General features: G+C 39.0%; 1 protein-coding gene across 2 annotated transcripts in view; it reads right to left on the bottom strand.

Annotated features, from left to right (window-relative positions):
- SPIDR (scaffold protein involved in DNA repair) overlaps positions 1 to 20615 on the bottom strand; it is a 196390-nt gene that overhangs the window by 138578 nt on the left and 37197 nt on the right. For both annotated transcript variants that reach the window (XM_082291139.1, XM_082291140.1), the window contains exon 6: positions 4916 to 5172. In XM_082291139.1, coding sequence (XP_082147265.1) covers positions 4916 to 5172 — 257 coding nt within the window. The remainder of the gene's footprint in view (positions 1 to 4915; positions 5173 to 20615) is intronic.

The following is a 20615-nucleotide window of genomic DNA, read 5'->3' as shown; positions in this document are numbered from 1 at the left end:
TCCTGCATCCAGGTGGATAATGAAGATGTTGAAGAGAGCTGGGCTGAGGATGGAGCCCTGTAGAACCCCATTAGTGACTGGATGCCAGCCTGATGTCACCCCATTCACTGTTGATGTCACCCTTTGTGCCTGACCTGTGAGCCAGTTGTTCACCCATCACTCACCATGGTTATCCAGCTGTGGATTTGATCTGGAAGGTACTGTGAGAGACAGTATCTAAAGATTGGCTTTCAAAGTCCAAACAGATCACATCTACTGGCTTCCTAGATCAGCTCAGTGGGTTACCCCATGGTAGAAGGAAATAGATTTGACAAGCAAGACTTTTCCCTCATGAAGCTCTGCTGACTGTGACCAGTGACAAACATGGTGCTTTTTTTTCCCCCTATTAGCACCAAACATTTGGCCCAGTGAAACCATCCACACTTTCTAAAGGAGAAAATACATTTTAACCTTCTCTAAGTGCAAAATAATTTTACTGTGTATACTGCCAGTGATGACAAGTGGTACATCAGTACTGGCAGCCATGATATTCTTCATTTATACTTTCCTAATCCAACAAGAAATTCGCTAGCAAAGAAAACTTAATCCAATAGTTAAAATTAGCATAAGAACATGACCATCTAAAGGGCTAGTCTGCTGCTGTTACACCCTTATGCCACTTGTGGATGCACGTAGAGAAAGAACAGTCCCAATTTTAGAGTAAAAGTCTGCTTCATTTGTGCCAGCTCCCTCTTCCCTTGGCAATTTCCTTTATTTTCAGGACCTCAGTTGGCCTCATATGACAACTGGGTTTCATTTTACTGCACATAGTACCAGGACATTCTGTAATTTTCTCCTCTTTTGATAACACAAGCTAATTTTAGCTGATCAGATTTGTAAGTAGTCTGCAAACAAGTAGATATAGGACAATTTAAAATAAAATATTGGGAAATCCTGTTTCTCTTGAGCTATAAGCAGCCACTCAAGTATTTAAAAAAACAAGCAAAAAGCTAAAGCTTATTCTTCACAACTAAAAGCTCTTGCAACATGACAGATTTAGATGCAGAGTTAACATTTTATAACTTAAGATATTTATTTCCTACAATGAACCTCAGACTTTTTTTTCCTGATGGAAATAAAATCTCAATGGAAAAAGCAAACAATTCAGAAAACCTTTAAGAAAGGTTTACTTGTAGACAAGAGAAGCCGAGTACATCCATTTTGAGTTTTCTTCTCTATAAATACTGAATTAACCCAGTTATATGCTTAATCTATGTAATAAACGTTGACACTTGCAATACTCTACATTTCTCCTTTCTTTCACAAAGAAACTTTGAAAGACTTGGAACTAATACAGTTCAGACATTTCACCCAGTAGCATTAAGACGAATTCCAAATGTAACAAGAAGAGCTTCTTGAAAACTGTCATTTGCAATATATACCCTCTCCCCTCAGGTTATGCAAATCATTTGCACAATTTTCCCATGAAGTGCTGACTCAAGCTGAGAAACTGAAGCTTTGGGATGGAAAAAAAGGGCAGGAACATGTAAACCCAACACCTCTTGACCTGATCACCAAGGCAATTCATTTCAGCACCAAACACCACTAGTAGCACCTAATTGTCAACTCAGTGGCTCACAGGTGCAGTACAAGGACATGGATCTGGCAGCACACCTGGGAAAACTATGTACTCCCATGGCATCCATCAACAGGCTTGTTTAAATAGAGGAGGGCAACTACACAAGCATATAATACCAGTGTTTAAGGTGAGGATGTCCTGAGTGGTGGCATTGATGGCTGTGAATGGGAGATGATCTGCTTTGCCTTCAGCATGACAAACTGGCATCTCCTACAGCACAGCTCTTCAGAACCACCAACACCCCCGAAGGCCAAACCTCACCACACAGATTACCTGCCCTCCTAGGGACTGTGGTAGAAAGAATAATCTTTACTCAGAATATTTTTGAAAAGAAAAACTAACATTACATGGGATACAAGAAAACATATGAAAATTAGATATGGTGGGGGCAGTATATATGGTGGGGGAGGAATTGCTTCTGCCACATCTTTCTTGTCTTCAGACACCAATTGTCTTCTGAGACCCCACTTAACCCCTAACAGAGGAGAATTGCAACATACCCCTTCAAATGTGGCTCAGCAGCACTGTTGATTTTGTGCATGTTGATTTGGGGATATAGATGGGCTTCTCATTTTATTTACACTCAAAGGCGTTGAACTTACAGTCAAATTACCTATGCTAGGATCACAAAAATTTATTTTAGTCATCCATAATTAGCTCACTTCTGAACATTTTTGTTGCTTTGGTTGCATCTCAATTTTTGTAGTGTATGACAATTGCATCTGGAATAGGCTGAAACAAACAATACTCTTTCCACCCATCCAGGCAACTACCCATTTCCATTTTAGCACCAGGAGGTTTCCAGGAGGAGAGGACAGTAGAATGGAACTTATCTGAATTTTTCCAGAGACTCTTATGGCTCTTTTCTTTGTTCGGTTTGGTTTTGCTTGGGATTTGGGAGGTTAGGGGGGATATGTTAGGGGGTTTTCTTTGAAGTTGCACAGAGAAATGTACCCATTGATGTAACAGAGGCATAGCTGCAATCAGAGAACACAAAAATAAATGTAGATTGCAGCATGACTGTAAGATTTCTACAGAAAATATAAGCTAAAATTTCTTGAAAACATTAACTCTACTTTTGAAGCTAGATTTACACATGTCCAATAGCAAAGAGATATGAAAATAGCAGTATTTTCTATTTTTCTTAAAAGGGAAAACAAAATGGAAAGAGACCTGCTCTACCTACATCAGGACTCTTCCATGAAATAAGCATACGCAGTACAGTCTGGATTTGGAGTTGAACCTATGGCACAGGAATTCACACAGGAAGATGGTAGCTCTACCACTGCGCCACCTCTGCTCAGTCCATGCTTCCCTAGGCACTGGCCTAGGAGAAAGAGAAAGAGAGCCCAGCTAAGCAGAGACTTGTGGCTCTCTTCCACCTACTGGGCAGTTCCAAATGGTCCATCTGAGTGGAAAGGAAGCTCACGGGCCAGATCCAGCTTGCAGGATGATTCCCCTGCTCACTGCTTTTTCTGCTGTGGCCTTGATCTGCAGCAGAGGTAGGAAGGAAGGAGAAATGACAAGCCAGTGGCTGCTTTGTAGCTTTTAGCTAGTTAACCACAAAGAAGGGATTGTCACTTCATCAATCAAGAAGCTGACAAACCTTTCCCTGAACTGGCCTTCAATCCACAGCACTGAAAACCCATGCTTTCCTAGTGAGGATGCAAACTCTTACATTGACTGTTACCACACCAATGAAAATGTTCTCTGTCAGCAGTAAAAGGAAGGATGGGAGAGACACATGGAATTAATGCCCTGAACAGGAAGAGTGAAAAGATGACAATTACCTGGATGAGCAAAATAACGAGATAAACAACACTCATAACTAAGGAATTTCCTGCCTGCTTCCCTGTTCCCAAAGGAACCCAAAGCGGAACCACAGGATGGAAGGTAAAAAGCCCTGTAAGCTCTGCTCCTCTGGCCATTCCAGACAGATTACATTCTACATAATTGTGGATGGCTCGGTCTTGTTCTGTTTTTAAAGCAATCTATTCTCATATACACTTGTGTCAGAGTATCTTTGCTATGAAACATTTTTTGCATTAAGACTGTTGATAGTAAAGGTCACCAAATGAAGCTGGACCTCGGAAAAAGACAAACCCACTAAGGGTAACAAACAGCTCCAGAACTGCTTAAAGCTGGAAGAGCGCCTGGGCAAAATACCGCTGTGTACACTTGTCCTGTTTTTATTACAGTCACACATACTTGCTTTTGGCCACTAAAAGGCATTTTTGGGGGTTACAGCTCTGGTCTGACCTAGTACAGCTGTGTACGGAGGTTTCTAAAGTAATAAGAAATAAAGCTTGACTGCACAAGCAAAGCACTTCTAAGTACAGAGATGCTCCATAATTAGGACTTCCAAACCTGTTTCCTCAGACAGCATTTTGAAATAGCCAAGAATATTTCAGAGAAAAATAAGTATGCCTAGTAACTAAAGATTTACTTTTTAAGTGATTGTTTACTGTACTTTTTCAGCTGTAAAAGAAGTAAGAGAACCAGACTGTTAAAACAACAGCAGGGATGTATAGCAGCACCATTTGTAATTGTAGTCTCCACAGCTTGAGGCATATCTTCACAAATACTATTTAAGTTAACACAATTTTCATTAATTCAATATAGGAAGTCACAATTTCTGCAAAGAAATTAGCTAGAACATCAGGTTTCAACTGCTCAATCTCAGGCTACTTTCTTTCAGCAGTTACTTTCTAATGTATTTAACTTTACACACATTTAAATTTCACCTTGAGAACATGCCCTCCCATTCCTACATACCACTTTGTCCTACACTCTTCAAAACTATTGCTCATCCACTCCTTTCCTACAGTATTTTGGATAACTTTGCCCTGACAAATCTGGAGAGGACAAAAAAAAAAAAAAAAAACCAACAAAAAAAAAAAAAAAAAAAAAAAAAAAAACCACCAACCCCAAAAACTTGAGGTACAGCATTTTTGCAGACTTTCTGGAGGGGCACAAAGCAGTGAAACGATTAGAATCTGAAACAGAAGTACGTCCACTCACACATCTGTAAGGCATTATTAGAAGTGCAAAAACCAAACAATTTGTACACAGGAGTTCAAGACTGAGAGCTTTCACCACAGATTTAAAATCTTTAGTTCTTTCTTGCCTCTTTTGCTTGTTTACAGATAAATTACATTCTTTAACGTTTTTCGTATTTGCATCTCTAAAATGTTTACCCTCGAAGCACATTCCAACACTTTGGTAAGTATTGTTTCACTTATAATTTAAGAAGAAGAACAACCCAAAAGATTTCCTTAAGGTGGACAGTTCATTTACCTCAGTAGCTTCCTCTTCTTGGCAGACTCGGTGGGGGCTCGGGGGGCCTTTCCTGCCTGCTTCCCAGGGGTGCGGAGCAGGGCCTGTGCTGACCGCAGCCACTCGCTGGCCGGTTGTGCTGTAACATCCCCCAGGTCCCCTCCTGCCCTCGGCTGTAATCCCTTCCTGGACCCTGGAGTAGTGGTCGCCAGGCTCGTCTCTCCTTCTCCCACGCTGTCATTATCAGATGAATACTCAGATATTTCTGTCGAAATTGCCTAAACAAATAAAGATATTTGACCAGAATGCTAATGAGATAGTACAGCTTTATGTAGGCAGTTTTATGTTCCCCAGTAATCCATAAATGGAATGCGAACTTATTAACGTAACTTGGACAACTTCACCGTAAATGCACAACAATCTTTTGTCAGTTAACATCAACTCCTGAATACAAGGATCATCTCCTGAGGGACAACTGAGATGAGCAACATTTAGGTTTTTTAAATAAGTAGGTCTGGAGAATTAAGCTAATGCTTTTATCTAAAGCAAGTTTTGAGGAAAGCAGAGAGAGGTCAGTGAGTGACAGGATCACGACCGGCAGCTGAAAGAAAGAAAGAGTTTTTATATTGGGATTCAAGCAAACAGGAAGTTCAGCTTCCATAGTCTGAATGGAGGGAAGAAACACATGCCTCTATTGAGAGCTTGTAGCTGGCAATAAGTATGTAACCTTTTGTTAAAATATAATTTTGACCACTAAAGCAGGCCTCCATCCATGTCCACCAGGCCTAGAGCTTCGCAGGAAGGTTTCAAAAGTTGAGCATAAACTGTTGGGCTGTCTCCAGGTAGCTCCAAGGAGGATGGATCACTGGTCAGCAGTCAGGGCTGGGGGCCAGCAGGGCTGGAGTTCAGCCCCATAGAACGTCACTGGAGCTCTTCTCCCAGAAACTCACAGGACACACTGAACTCATCCCACTGAGGGAGGGATAAGAAGGCTGAAGAAACAACTCTGCAGAGACATGGAAGGCTGAGAAGAGGGCTGGGAGGGAAAATTCACCTGCTTTGGCTGAGCTTACTTTACTCTCCTCTAGGGCTCCTGCAAAAGCAGATTAAGGCTGCTGGGTTGGCTCCCTAAGGTGAGATCTGCACAGCTGTTACATGCATTATGTTCTCCTGACCCAGTGTTTCTTAAAGTACTGAGTATTAAGCAAAAATACTTGGAAAGTGGCATTTTACCAGTTCCAGTACAGAACAAAATGATCTAAACCACTGAAATAAGCAGAGGTCTAAGAAACATGAGCTGGGCTCAGTCTTCAGGAGCTAGTTGAAAAAAAGCCCAAAACAACCAAACCAACACTGTCTGCAAGTTCTGGTGAGATGAGCAGTGACAGTCCTGTCACTGGGACCACCAGCACTAGCCCAGCTCAAGTAAGCAGGCATAAAACTGTAGACGAGGCAAGTAACTCAGACAGATCCTTGAAAGAGCCCAAACACAAAACATTAACTTTGCATTATCAATGGGAAACTGGAAAACCCCAAAGACTGACATTGCTCCAGATCATGCTGCCTCAATCACAGAATAAGTTCTGAAAAAAATTAACCCGTTCCTCTGGTCAAATGCAGTAAGTAGTGCTCCACACAGGCTGTTCGACAACTGACTCAGATAAAGACTTGAAAGATGAAAGAGGAGCGGGAGGGAAACCACAGCATTTGCTAAAGCTGTTCTATGTTACTAATTAGTGCAATCATCTGAAAACAGAGTTTCTTGACTGTGCACAAAAATAAGTTCAGCTCTTGCCAGTTCTCTAATACATTTTTCACGTAAATGCCGAGACACTGTGCTCATGTTCCGAGAGCTTACCTAAGTATTCTGGAAACTGGAAAGACCTTTTAAAGTTATCCAGAGAAGTAGAATAGCTAAAAGTATGTAATTAATATCAGTCTGCTTTAAACACAACACAGTCAACATCTGTCCCTTGGCAACAATATTTCTCTGAAAACAAACTCCTTCCATATTGGAAATGAGCCATAAATGAAAGATTTCAAAGACTCTGAAAGCAGTAAGCAAGGACTTCATTCTTAAAACACCATTCCAATGCACTCTCTTGCTTTAGGAATGCTTTAACTTTGCTCAAATAGCTATGATACCCACTGCACCTAAAAAAAGTATGCAAATCTGAAATTCTCTGGGCAAGTGAAATGCTAATGAGAAAAGCCCTCTGGAAGAGCTTCAAGTCAGCATATTTTAATCCCACTGACTGCTGTAAGAGTTAAGAAGCTTTCCTAACTAAAGATTGTCTAATAAATCCTTTCTGCTAATATTTATTACCGTATACTTGTTTAGACTGGACTTCCCCAAGGAAACTGTACTTTGGGGTTTTTGTTTTGTTTGCTTGTTAGTGGTTTTTTGTTGTTGCTGGTTTTTAATTGGTCAGTTGGAAATTTTTCTTAAAAGAGGAAACTCTAGAAATGGAGAAGAAAAACAAAGAACAAAAACTTAGCCTTCCAATTCTATACATTATTTAACTGTAGCCATCATCAGAATTCTAGTCAAAAGAGAAAAACATTTTCAAAACACAGAACAAACATGATTTTTCAAGTATCCAGTAATTGAGCTGGAAAGTCTACCAACAATATGGTGGGGAAAAGCTGGGAAAAAAAAATCATTTATTTGATTCACTATAAAACAGTCATTGATAAATAGTTTAAAATTTGTCTATTTTTTATCAATATCTTAAACATCACGAAAAAGGATTTCCAAGAGTTTTGTTGTTATTTTGTTGGGTTTTTTTAAAAAATAATATCCCCAGCAATATCATTAGAGTTTCAGAAGAGCACCACTGCTAAGCACAAAGAATTGTCAAATTAAAAGGAGTTGATTTTTCCACATGGCTTATCATTTTGAAATATAATAGCTTTGGTTACAGTGGCTGAAAGTACAATGCTTCCCACTATATGCAGGCTCAGTTTCCCCACCTCAATTCCTTCCTCTGACCCCTGATCGCAGTGTAATCATCCCCAGTCCCGGGGATTTTCATGACTGTCTCCCACATATCCCAATCCCTCCAAATACTTTGTAGTAGACTGTTCACTAAGGTATACCTACACTTGCTATGATGGCCTTTCGACAACACCCTCTTTTAGATCATGCTAGCTACTTGTCCATATTCAGGAGCTGACTGAAAAAAAATTCAGGGGTTGACCTCAATCTCTATCACTAAAACAACAAATATATTTCATTTTGTCTGATTTTAAGATAAATCTATTTTCTCTGGGACTGGTGTCAACTGAAAAGCTCTAAATGCTCCCCTTTTATGGCTCTTCCTTTAAGGAAAAATGACAAGTATAAATGCACAGACTTCTGACATTTTTTCTCTCAAGATCTGACTACACAAAAGCAGAGAAGTCATTGAGTACTGTATCAGAGCATCCAGGACCCTATATTTTAAAGTTAGGCATTTTTTAATCAAAATGCATCAAAAAAGAAAGAGTTCTCAAGATTAATTAATTTGTGATGCATTTTTGAAAGCACTCACAGGTACTAGTTAACACAGAGGATGGTACAAATGTAAAAATAGAAACCAAAATGAGAAATAGCAAATACCCTCCCAACTAAGCAGCTAAGATTGCCAAAGAATGTATGTTTACCTGTGTCAGCTTGCATTCACTAAGAACAAAAAAAAAAAAAAAAAAAAAAAAAAAAAAAAAAAAAAAAACAACAAACCCCACAGAAACTGTAAAATCCTAGCCCAAATTGTTCAAAGACAACACTCCTGACTTCAGTGGAATGAAGACAGCATTCCATAAGCACATAGATTTTGCACAGAAGATACCATGCTGTTACTTCTGTGACCAGGTGCTCCCTCCCTCATCCTCAAGAGACTTGCTTCAGCTACGTCTTGCTTCACCTTGAACACCTTGTGAGTTCTCTGGCAGTACCTTGGCAATCTGCAGTGTTTCCCTCTAAAAGGTCTGAAAAAACTACCTTTTCACTTCAATAGTGATGGAAGCAAGCAATATCTGTATTTGATCAGTTTAATAAGCACTTGATATTTCTTATCAATAAAATAGCAGTAAGTTAATACAAGAAGGGTTACGTTTCCTTTTGAAGTTTCCAGCTCCAGCATAGAAAGCAGAACCTTACAAAGGTTTTTGTGCAAAAAGAAAGCTAACAGATCATCCCTAGCAAAATAAATAATAAATCTGTACTTTAAAAAAATGGCCCTCGGACAGTGATTGCTAATTAGAGGCAAGGTGATGAGCAGTTGTGCAGGTTTCTCATCCCCCTCATCTCTCCTCCCAAGATACATCACTCAGTGATTTCTGCAGAAAAACATCCATATCCATGCCTTACCTCTGTATTCATTAAACACTTTCATTTGTTCTGTTGTCATACATTCAGATAATATTGTAAATCTTCCCCAGAAGATATGAAGATACTTTGCAGATAAGATGCTCAATAAAAGCTCAAAGATATTATGAACAAGTTTATCAGCTGAAACTAAGATACTTTACCATGCTGCAGTATGTCTTAGAGACAAAAAATGGGTATCAAATTCTATATAGACATTGATACAACTTTTTGCAGATGGAGGTCACTTGGTCTGTCATTTCCCTCCCTAAATAAAATAAATTTCTTCCCCCCTATTATCCTACTACAGCCTAGCTCAAATGGCAGAACTAACAGGGTTTCTCAGAGCACCCTTAGGGAACCAGGCTTTCTCAAGGTAACAGAGCCAAGTTATGTCAGAAACACAAACAGTTATTTCAGAGTTTCAGACTCTGATCACTGTACATACAGAGAAAAATTAATCTTATGGCATCTCCTTTCCTACTTGTTCATTCACGTATCTTTGCCTCTGGTTCCAGAAGCATTTTCTGTTACCCTCTGCCTGTTCTTTCATGGACTATCTTTTTCCCTTTTGTGATTCCCTTGTTTTTTTCAGAATTAATCTGCATTTCCCCTACCTGCCCTCTCATGACAGCTCTCAGGATGGGTGGAAGCTGACCAGTATTAACAAACACACACACAGTGAACTCAGGTGACTATCCTACTACCTCTTCTTTTATCCAGTCTTCCCTGCATTTGCACTGCAGGTACTTTGCTGTTGTGCATGCAAAGGGATTCAAATGCAGCCAACTTCTACCCCAGGTTATACCCGACATTATAGGTTGCAAGGAGATTTTGTATCTTGCATGGTACTCTCTAAAAAACAGACTGAGCAGAAAAGCCACTGGATTTAGCACAATGAATATTCACAAGCATAAACCATCAGCACAGTATGTCAAAGGCCCGGGCCATGCTAATGAATGCTCGAAGCTAACTCCACCAGAATCTGGCTTGCATGATTACAGGGAGTAGGGTAAAGGTAAAAGAAAAGAAGTTTTCCCTTAATTAATCAACACAAAATTAATTCAAGCATTGTGCAGGATATTATTCAGCGCTACAAACATAACTAAAGATACAAAGGATTTAAAACTTGCAGTTTTCTTCAAAGCTCTTTGTTTTCTGAAGCACTGAAGTCTATGCCAAATGTACTTTCCTAGTAGCTTCAGAAATAATTTGGTTCTTGGTAAGCTAGCTACTTTTACTCTAGAGAGATAAAATTCAAATATTCCTTCATACAAGAAACTTTATGCAGAAGTGCAGAGTTAGGCGTGTGCCGCTCTGTGGGTGACACCAAGCTTTCTTCTCATGGAATAACTGCAGGAACAGCACGCAAAAATACAAGATTAGGTAGCAGTGCGTGGGCAGAGATAATCGTATGACAAAAAAGAACAACAATGAAAGACATAAATCACTAATAAGGTATTTTTGGACTTGCAAGCCCAAACTGACACAGCAGATTAACTGAAATTTTGTATCTGGAACAACCACCCAGTGTTATTACAGAGACAGCACATATTTAAAATGGATCTCAGATAATGCCTGGTTGTTTAGCCAAGTACAGCATTCCTCCCCAGCACACGCACTCAGACCATCTGATCTGTACTAAATATTTATCAGCGGTGTTGGTTTAGTGCACTAGGAAATGACATGTCCTGCTCCACACATACTACCACTTTGTGGCTGCCATTACAGGAAATGGAGCCATGTGCTCTTCAAGCACTGTGACAGTCACCTTGAGCACTTCTCTGGGATTCTGCAGAAGTAAGCACCACTGAGCTTCTTTCTCCCTGCTTGGCCACCACTAAACTTCAGCGACATCTCCCTTCACACAGACATGGGAATGAATTTTTGCTGTCTCCCAGCTGCCACCACCCCAGGGCTGGAATGCAGTAGTTATTAGCACACAAAATCATTTATGCCAAGTAGCAAAGAAGAATGAAGCATCTACTTGAATATGGAGGAAAAGTGTAGGCAGCAACACTGTAATTATTCAAAGCAGAATTTGGTCACAGACTGCACCCTCATCTCCTCTTAATGGTGTTTTGAGACCTTTAAACAAGTGGTTAGGACTTCTCTTCTATGACTAATCAAAAAGGATTCATTGCATCCAGCAGCCCGGAGCTTCCTATCGTAAAGGAAATTGATTCATGATTATCTCTGGAGGAAGCAGGCCAGCTACCAAACCTTACACACCACTGCTTAGATTGCTGGGCTTCCCTTTGAAGAACTCCTGGGGAAGTCTTACCCATGTTTGATACCATTTATTGTGCAAGCCCTGTCAAAAATACAGCTGCATTAGCTACTGTCTTAAAAGGTAACCCCAAAAGTAGGAGTCGACCCAAAGGAAAAATACCAGTAGCTGTTATCACAAGAAATGCAAATAGGACAGTTTCAGAGATGCTTTCATACACTGAATGAGTTGAAAGGGCTTTCATGGAACTTCGCAGAAATTAATGGAATAGTATGGATGCTGTCAGATCCAAGAGCCAGTTATCTGATGCTGGGCTTCCTGTACCATTTCTGAAACCAAGAAAAGTTGTGGAGGGACAGGAAAGCTCCCTCTTACAATTCACAGAGTGAGGAAGTTGAAGCACAGTACACAAGCCCACAAAATGGTGGTTTATATCACACATGAAATAATAATTAATAAAATAAATAACTTGTATCATCATTTATCAGCTCCCTGATCTTGTTTAGATCATAGTGCCTTGAAGTGGAAAATGAGGTGACTATTAGGATTACACGCAGTATGTTTGGCTGTGTGTTCTTTATTGTCAGGGGAGAGGTGCATGTTTTTGTTTGGTTTGAGCTCTCTCACACACAATCCTGTACACATACACCACTGCCAGAGAGTATCCTGCATGCAGCACTAATCACTGAGGAAAACAAGAACAGAAGAAATAACATTAAAATAAGATTTTGCAGACATACACAAAAGTCAACATGAGAATCTGATCTTTGGAAGAAACACTTTGGGAGAAGAGTTATTAAAATTACAAGAAACCAGATTTTTTATAGACCTAATGCAAAGATGGTATTTACTGACTCTTTTTTTTTTAAGCCAGGTAAAGAATGCACAAGTGGTAAGAAAGATGAAATCAAAGCCATAACTTCTAATCCTGAGCAGAAACCTCAGCTTTCACAAGGCAAACAGGTTAAGCAGGCTATACCTCTGGAGATACATCCACAAGCTGTTCCAGCCTGCCTCTCCCAGAACAGGTTGTTCTGAGGCATGGATCAGCCGACCGAAACAGGTGAGGCTCTCGTCTCAGCCCAAGTGCCTTTTTATACAAAATCGGTGTGGAAAGCAAGAAGCACTGTTTATTTCCAAGCATACTCTGTAGATGTAGAATTAAACAGTGATCCCCAAGATAAGACTGAACACAATACTGTTGTCTGCTGTGCACAAGGACAGGAAAGAACAGTAGGGACAGTGAGCTCCTACAGTGAAAAATGGGCATGAAACAGGATTATTCAACATCAGTTAAGGGACACTGATTTGTATGGAGTATAAGGAAAACCCTGCTGCAATCTTGGCATCTGTAGCATTTGCACTGCAAATGCATCTCTTAAGAGCATTGTTTTAGTAGTTTAGTTGACTTCTTTAGCATTAAGAATTCAATCCATCGCTTCCTAATATTATCTCATTACCCCTGATCTCATCATCAGTCTAATCAGAGTAATAGCCAACTTCTAACAGACCAAATAATGCTGAAAAATGTTAACATGGACAGCATACAAGTGCTTTTCCTGCTTTGTCTCATGTTTTTTTCCATCATACAAGAACATCTTCATTTTCTCTCAGGGAAAATGACTGGCTGTTAAAGACAATTTGGACAATTTATGCATACTGTTAGCCAACATTACATTCAAGTGAATTACTGTAACCCTTGCTCTCCATTCCCTTCTTAAAAAAAAAAAGAGGGGAAGGGGGAGACGCCACTTCACGTGTTGCATCTTGCAAACTATTCAGGGACAGAACCAGGTCTCCTCTCATGCAACTGCATATTATCCCACGCAGTTGAGCTCTCATCTTGATAAGGATCCTCCAGATGATAGAGACCCAGGTTTTCAAATATAAATACCTGACTCTGATAGGGCATGCAGATAATTACATCATTTCGCACAGAAGCCTCAACATTATACGCTGAAGTTTGGGCACACAAGAAAATTGCAGTCAGTTTATAATACCACTTAAACAGGGTTTCGTTCTTGACACAGAAATAGTTACTTTCATGTTTCCAAGGAACAGATGTTATCACATGGTTTGATAACCTACTTTCACATTCTTTGTTTATAGTTATTCACTCAGTTTCATTTATTAAAGTTAGTGGGTCCGGGCCATGAAACCTCAGTTTTATTGTCTCTGGTTTAGGTGATGCTATGCTAATAATCCTGGTTAAAGCTTGGATGTAACAAGAGAACTCAACTGAAAGGCACAATGAAAAGCCAGATTATAATTTATGAACAAAATCCTAAAGCACCTAGACTAAACACCTGCAGGATTCAGTAGGGACTGTTAAAGGAGGAAATAGATTTCCATCTTCAAGCAACTGTTTTGTTTTACTCCAAGCCTTCAGAAAGAACAAATACTTGAAATGGGAGGTAATATCTTTTACTAGACAAACAGATATAACCGTGGAAAACAGTCAAACATGTAGCACTAAGCCCTTCTATAGGTCTCAAAAGTTTGGGGTTTTTTCCGCCAAATAGATCATTTGATCTAAGTAAATTAAATCTTTCCTTATAAAATTGCTTCTCTCTTATCTTTAGCCAATAGAGTTATGAACTGTATAACCATCTTGCAAGCTTTTTAAAAAGTTGTTTCTGAAAAAGAAAATGCTTCTCACAGTAATGTCACTGTATAGATGATCAGGGAACAGTCAAAGACTTTCAAATCTTTCATATTATGTATTCTCTTTTTAAAAGTAGATGATAACTGCAAGCATGTTATTTTTGAGATTAAAGGAAGTAATTCCAGAATAATCACCTAAAAGAGAGATTGCACACAGATATTCAGTGAAGCACAAATTATTCACACCGATTTCTCATCTTTGGTTGATCTGCAGTTTCCTGTGAAAACCCTTAGAAAAGCACTTATCATAAAAGGAAAGAAAAAAGAAAATGAGAGAGAATGGAAACACAAGTGGCACAGTGTGGTAAAATACACAAATGCAACACAGGCATCATTTCTGCAATAATGCTCAGCATTGAGTGGAAAAATTTTTGTTAACAATATCCACGGGGACACACAGAAACATCTTGAAATTGAGATTCTGCACTTCCAGCTGCAGCAGTGCCAGCGTTCACGGCTACAGCACCGCCAGCTTAAGGAGACACCAGGCTGCCGGGCAGTGCAGCACATTGCATCCATTTTCTTCTACTCCCACTCACTCCACATTCTTCTCACTTGACTGTGCTTCCCTTTGCCCCATTTATTGCTTCACAGCTCCTGCGGAACTGCCCCCAAAGCCTAAAATAGTCCCTTCATTTCTTCCCTCCTCTTCATTTCCAGCTTCTTCCAACTCTTTCCCTCCTCTCCAGGAGTCCTTTCACAGCCTACCTTTTCTAGATCATTTTGTGGTTTTGCACTGTTAAAACTATTTTAAACAGCAAACATTTCAGGGCAGGAAATGTCTTACCACGTCTGAAATACTGTGTCAGTGATGACAGCATGTGCATGCACACAAAAGCACCACCTTCACCTAAACTGATTTCTAACATTAATGAGAGCACCTCTATGCAGACTAAAGAAACAGAAGACCCATTTAATTGCTTTTTCCAAGTAAGCCAAAGAACACCAAACAATGGAACTACTTTGAAAAATACATTAAATGTACTCAGCTAAAGTTAGTTCTGTTTGGATAAAGAACAATGAAAATGAAGCCCAACACAAAGTTTACAGATTTTCTTTTGGATCATGTGCCTAAACTTTGGTGAAACAGAAGGAAAAAAAAGTAACCATCAATTGGATAAGGCATTGTAATTGAAAATTGTAATGTTGCTGCAAATACATACTTCATAGAAAGATTGAAAAGTGCTAACTGCTGCAATACAGTCTTAAGTTTGACACATTTAGCTGTGCTGATTGTTCACAGTACATGAAAGTACAGACTTTAAAACTCCTTTGAGATCTAGATTAGAATAAAAACGTGTGTGCTGTAACATAGGTGTGGTACATCACATTCAGTGACATGACTGCCATAATATGGGTATAACATACATTGCAGGACCCATGGGGACAATCACAGATATTTTAAAAATGTGTTAGAAAATAAGCACACACATAAACTGATCAGGAATATACACTTGAAATGTCCCATTAGTCAAATACAATCCTTACACAATGAAACTCAATGGACTGTAATTCTCTAAGAACAGGCTAGTGGCTGACCTGGAGAACTTGTAAAGAAAGGAGCCCTGAAATATAGATATCCAGAATTTGTATAAAGGAATTCCTTATAAGGATTATAAAGCTTGCATAAAGTAGTATTATTGAGAAGACTTAAGGTAATTCTTCTCAATTACAAACAAAGAGAAAAAGGGAGCCTCAGTGCATGTCTGCATACTTTAACATACTTGAAAAAGCAATAGCCGACTGGTTTCCACAGCAGTCACCAACAGCTTTTGGCTTCATGCCTCCTCTACTATCTCAAACCAGACTGAGAGATTTTGATGGTTCAATTTATCTTCCACTCTTAAAGCAGTGCTTCAGAAGGGGAGGGGAAAAAATAATGGAAAACTGTCATTTTCTCTTCTATTCTGTTAGCACACGTCAATGTATATTTACAGGTGGAAAACGCAAAATGAGTATGTGGGATATGTGTGTCCCCTTTATTTATAATATAAGAGAAGCTCAAAGCTGACAAGATAATGCTAAAATCATAGAAGTTAATTCAAAAATCTCAGAAGAACATTTAGAAATGTGTCCTTCAAAATATTGTTAAACATTCTCTCCTTATTTTCCTCTTCCCAAAGTAAAAATGCTTATGTGATATTTGTGCTTCAGACTGAACTCTGCAGCTAGAACGATTTTTTTTAAAAGTGTTGCAAATCCTTTTTCTCTTGAACTTGGAAGTGACCTATAAGCATTCTGATCAAAAACTTGCATGTGTGAAGCATAAAGCAACTAAAAATACCGTGCAAGTTGCAATTTCATGAAATGTTTCAGGCCACAAACCCAAGCCCAAAGTTTGTACTGAAAGTAAAAAAAAGAAAAAAAAAATACTTTTCATTGAACAGCAGTTAACTCTCAAATACCAGCAAGCTCTGGGAGCTGTGCTCAGCACTGAAAATCTGGGACGGGGGAAGCGAAAAAAGTTAAATTGAGAAAGGAGAGGGACAGTGACAGCAGCTTTGAAGAAGTGCTCAGGCAGTTCTGGGCACTGTTTTTAGAAATTGTGTGACAGGCAGCTTTATTGCCTAAATGCAGAAGTGCAAATTTTGGCACCCACTGTATCAATTTTGTGCTTGTCTTAATGGCAACAATTTCAATCGGAAGTTCTTTTCTTAGTCTAGAGAGCAATGCACCATGCACTCGTATTGCTTCAGTAGAAACAAGTGGTCATCAGGGTCTACGGTACCTAAAACACCACATCATGTTGTATCTCCCACTCCCATCACCGAAGAGATACTTGTGCATATAGTAAACTAAATTGCTGCCTGGATGATCTGCATTCCCCAGCTCACAACAACAGTAATTTCATTTTGGTCAGAAAAATGGGCGAGACATCACAGCAGACATGGTTTGAAGAATAATAACAATAATAGTAACAGTAAAAAAAGAATCTGTCTTTGAAATCTCAAAAATTTCAAATGTGTCTAGGGTCATTCTTCAGGGTACAAAATACAACAGACCTGCAGTGGTGCAAGATCTTGCTTTCTACTTGCCAAGAGCCCGATCAGTTTATCTATATTAATGTTTTAACTATTTAGACATGACTCATACAGTATTTTCCCTTCAGTGCTAGGACAGTAACTACATGGATCTGTCAATGTATTATAACTCTTCTCAAATATGGAGAGCCAAAGTTAAAGCAATTTTTGAGACATCAGAGGAATAGTAGGTATCACATTGTGTTCTACAGTTATCAATTCATTAAAAGCAAACAACACACTAATTATGTTTTTAAAATAAAGCAAAAAATTTAGTTAAGAAAATTCAGAATAAGAACAAACACAACTGTGTTTGGTGCAAGATGATTTAGTACAGGGATAAAGGGGAATATATTTTCAGGATTCAGAGAAGCATTTGAATATTTTTGGAGAAAAGATTCCTTCTCAGCTTTACACACCTATGTCAAAATAATGTGAAAATACAAGTGCATCAATTAAACCCTGGATATTCAAAATGTTGACTTAAAGTTTTCCACTGGAGCTACTACAATTCAGACCATTAATGTAACTTTAACACATACCAAGACTTCAGGACAAAAATCCTTTTGACATGTTTATTGACATCTGCAATAGACAAATTTACACTTGGAAATCTAAGACATGTTAAATGCATTTTCCTTCCAAACTGCCAAAAGCCAACTGATTCTGTTATGGACTAATCACTTAGAAGAGAGGAATAACTGAGTTTCCAGATCAAAAGTTTACCATTTGTGTCAATTTCCAAGAGTAGCATCAAACAAGATTTTTTTTTTTTTTCTCTTCATTTTACTATGAACAAAAGTCCTGCAAAATTGCATCACTACAGCCAAGTACAAGCAGTATTTATTCCTGGAATGCACTTACTGAAAGAAAAGAAAGCCTACCCTATGTAAAATAGCAAAACTGTACAACTACATTTGGACTACCTAATGAGACAACCACTTCTTAAGGAAAAAGCACTTAGGAAATTGAAAATTGAATTTAACAAGTCACCCACACTCTCCAATGCCACAGTGAAAAAAACACATGTATATGCACACACCTCACTACATCCTACACATAAACATTTACATTTGTTTGTTTATATTTAAATAAGCCTGTCATTTTCTGTTTAGGAAATGCCACATACTTTTCTCCCCAGTTTTAGGATTCTCTTTGTGTACTTCTAAGGTTAACTTGTTAGCTTATTCTGCCTAAACTATAAGTAGAGTCTGGCTATTAAAGAGGTTCCTTAATTCACTCTGCCTTTTGCAGAATAGAAACTTCAGTTATCTTCACTAACTTCACCTATGTAAGGTTGTAGTAATTCAAGATAAATTTTACTAAACAGAAAAGGAAATAAGACCATATGTCGAAAGCAGATGCATGCACCTACATACCCACTCCTCCTTGCCCCAAAACTGACCTGCACATCACTTCACAACCCACTACACATGGGTACATACTCTAGAAATTAGTTCCAAATATATAAAAAGATTTGCAGGACTTTCATGACAGCTGTCTTTACATCTGAAGGATTACAAAAGCACATTGCACAAAAAAATAGGGAGCAAAAGCAGCAATGCTTTCTTATACTCAAAATCTCAAAACTTAAGGTCAATATCACAGTTGGTTCTGTGGTTTCAAGTAATACTGCACTGATAAACCAGAACTTGGACAGCATTAAAGTAATGCCTTATTCACGTCCTGAACAGCAAGTATAGTGGTCCAGGAGAAACAGAGATCAGAAAAGCCCCTCTATTTCATTTAAAAAGCACAGTGTAGGGAGAGGATCCAGAAAGCACATAAATCAGGTTTGCTATAATAGCAACACCACTGGGTTTTATGCTCATGGGTTTTCTAGCTCTTATAGTACCACCACATATCATGGCCAAGACTAAAAACCAGGTGCACAAATGTGGCCTCTCTATGGATACAACCCTGGCACAAAGAAGCACAGAGGATGTCTAAAGCAGTTTGACAGAAAACATATAAAACCACATTGGTGGAAGCAGAGGAAATAATTTTCTGTAGATGGCAACCGCCATCATAAGACTTTGCTTGTGAATGATGAAGTAAAATTAAACCAGAAGACTTCCAGGGAGAGAGTACAACCCAGAATTACAAAAAAAAAAAAAAAAAAAAAAAAAAAAAGCTCATGGGAGAAATCTGGGGAATTCCCTGTTTCAGATATAGAAGAGGAAACAATAGCTGCAATAGAAAGCTAAGGATCTACTTTAAAAAGCAGATGATGTTTATGAAGTAGTGCCTGAACTGGTGAATCTTCACAATAAAATGTCATCATCTAGTGGTGTGGTGTAAGTGCAGGACTGAGTCAGAAAGCCTGATGTTTAAGACTTAATCTAGCATCTCCTGTGGTTTGGGGACGTGTTGTTTAAGACAAATTTTTCACAAGTGATTCTTAACTGTATCTGGCAATTTTGTTCTGAAATATATTTTGCACAAGTGCTAGGCACCAACTCCCATGCAAAAACACTGAGCACTGTTAGCATCCAGGGGTGGGGGAATCAGAACTGCAAAGCATCTGTATTTAAATTCAGTGTAAGCACATGTTCAAGTTTAAAGTCCTCACTTAATTGGTTAACTCTTCAAAACAGCAGACTGGTAATCACTTAGATAACTTCAGGGAGATGACAATTAAAAAAAACCACTAAAAAATGTTCTATGTATGCAAATACATAAGGTTATCTTCAACTATAAAAGCTAAGACTCAGGCTCCAAGAGGAGTTTTGATGGCATTTACACATCAAAGTCCAAGAGGTCAGTCCTTTTGGACATAACCAGATGCATTGCAACTTTGCAGACTCGTGGTTTATGACACATTTAAGCCTGTGAGTACAAAGCTGGTACTTCTGTACCTAAGCCAGTTTAGGGGCTTGATTCAGTAGGTGTGAGTTTATGTATGCTCTGCAGGGATTTCCACTCACAGCATACTGTACATGCATTGCTTGCACTGGAAAGCACATCCCCAACAGTAAACACAGCTCTTCTGTAACACTCCAGGCATTTCAGCCTAAGCAGTGGAGAAGCCCAAATTCTAGCTAGACAATCTCTATATTAAGAGAATTTAAATCCCTTCCTCTCAGTAAAGCTCTCAACCCACCAAACAAAGCAATGAGGAGATAATTTCTACCTCTGCCTCAAAGGCTGTGACACTGCAGAGAAAACCCCCCCAAGATTCAAATGGTCTTGAAGAGCTTCAGTCCCTGCTCCACATCAAACAGGCATTAGATAAAGTGCAGGAACACCAGGGAGCTTAAGTGTTCCTTGGACAGAAAGACAGTAGCTGGGAATCCTGGTATTTAGCACTTAAGCTCATCTGTTTATTGTATATAGAACACAGGCATCTAAATTTAAGTTTAATGGCTGTTTTGCAGGCCAGGACTTAGATTCCTGTAGCTCTGGCATGATGATGGGCTGCACCGCAGAAATCAGCCCATTTCTGCATCTGCCTCCAAA

The sequence above is a fragment of the Coloeus monedula genome (assembly GCF_965178545.1).
Source record: "Coloeus monedula genome assembly, chromosome: 1".
In the NCBI taxonomy this organism is placed as follows: domain Eukaryota; kingdom Metazoa; phylum Chordata; class Aves; order Passeriformes; family Corvidae; genus Coloeus; species Coloeus monedula.
The sequence above is the reverse complement of the archived record's forward strand: the minus strand, read 5'-3'. Positions and strand labels throughout refer to the sequence as shown.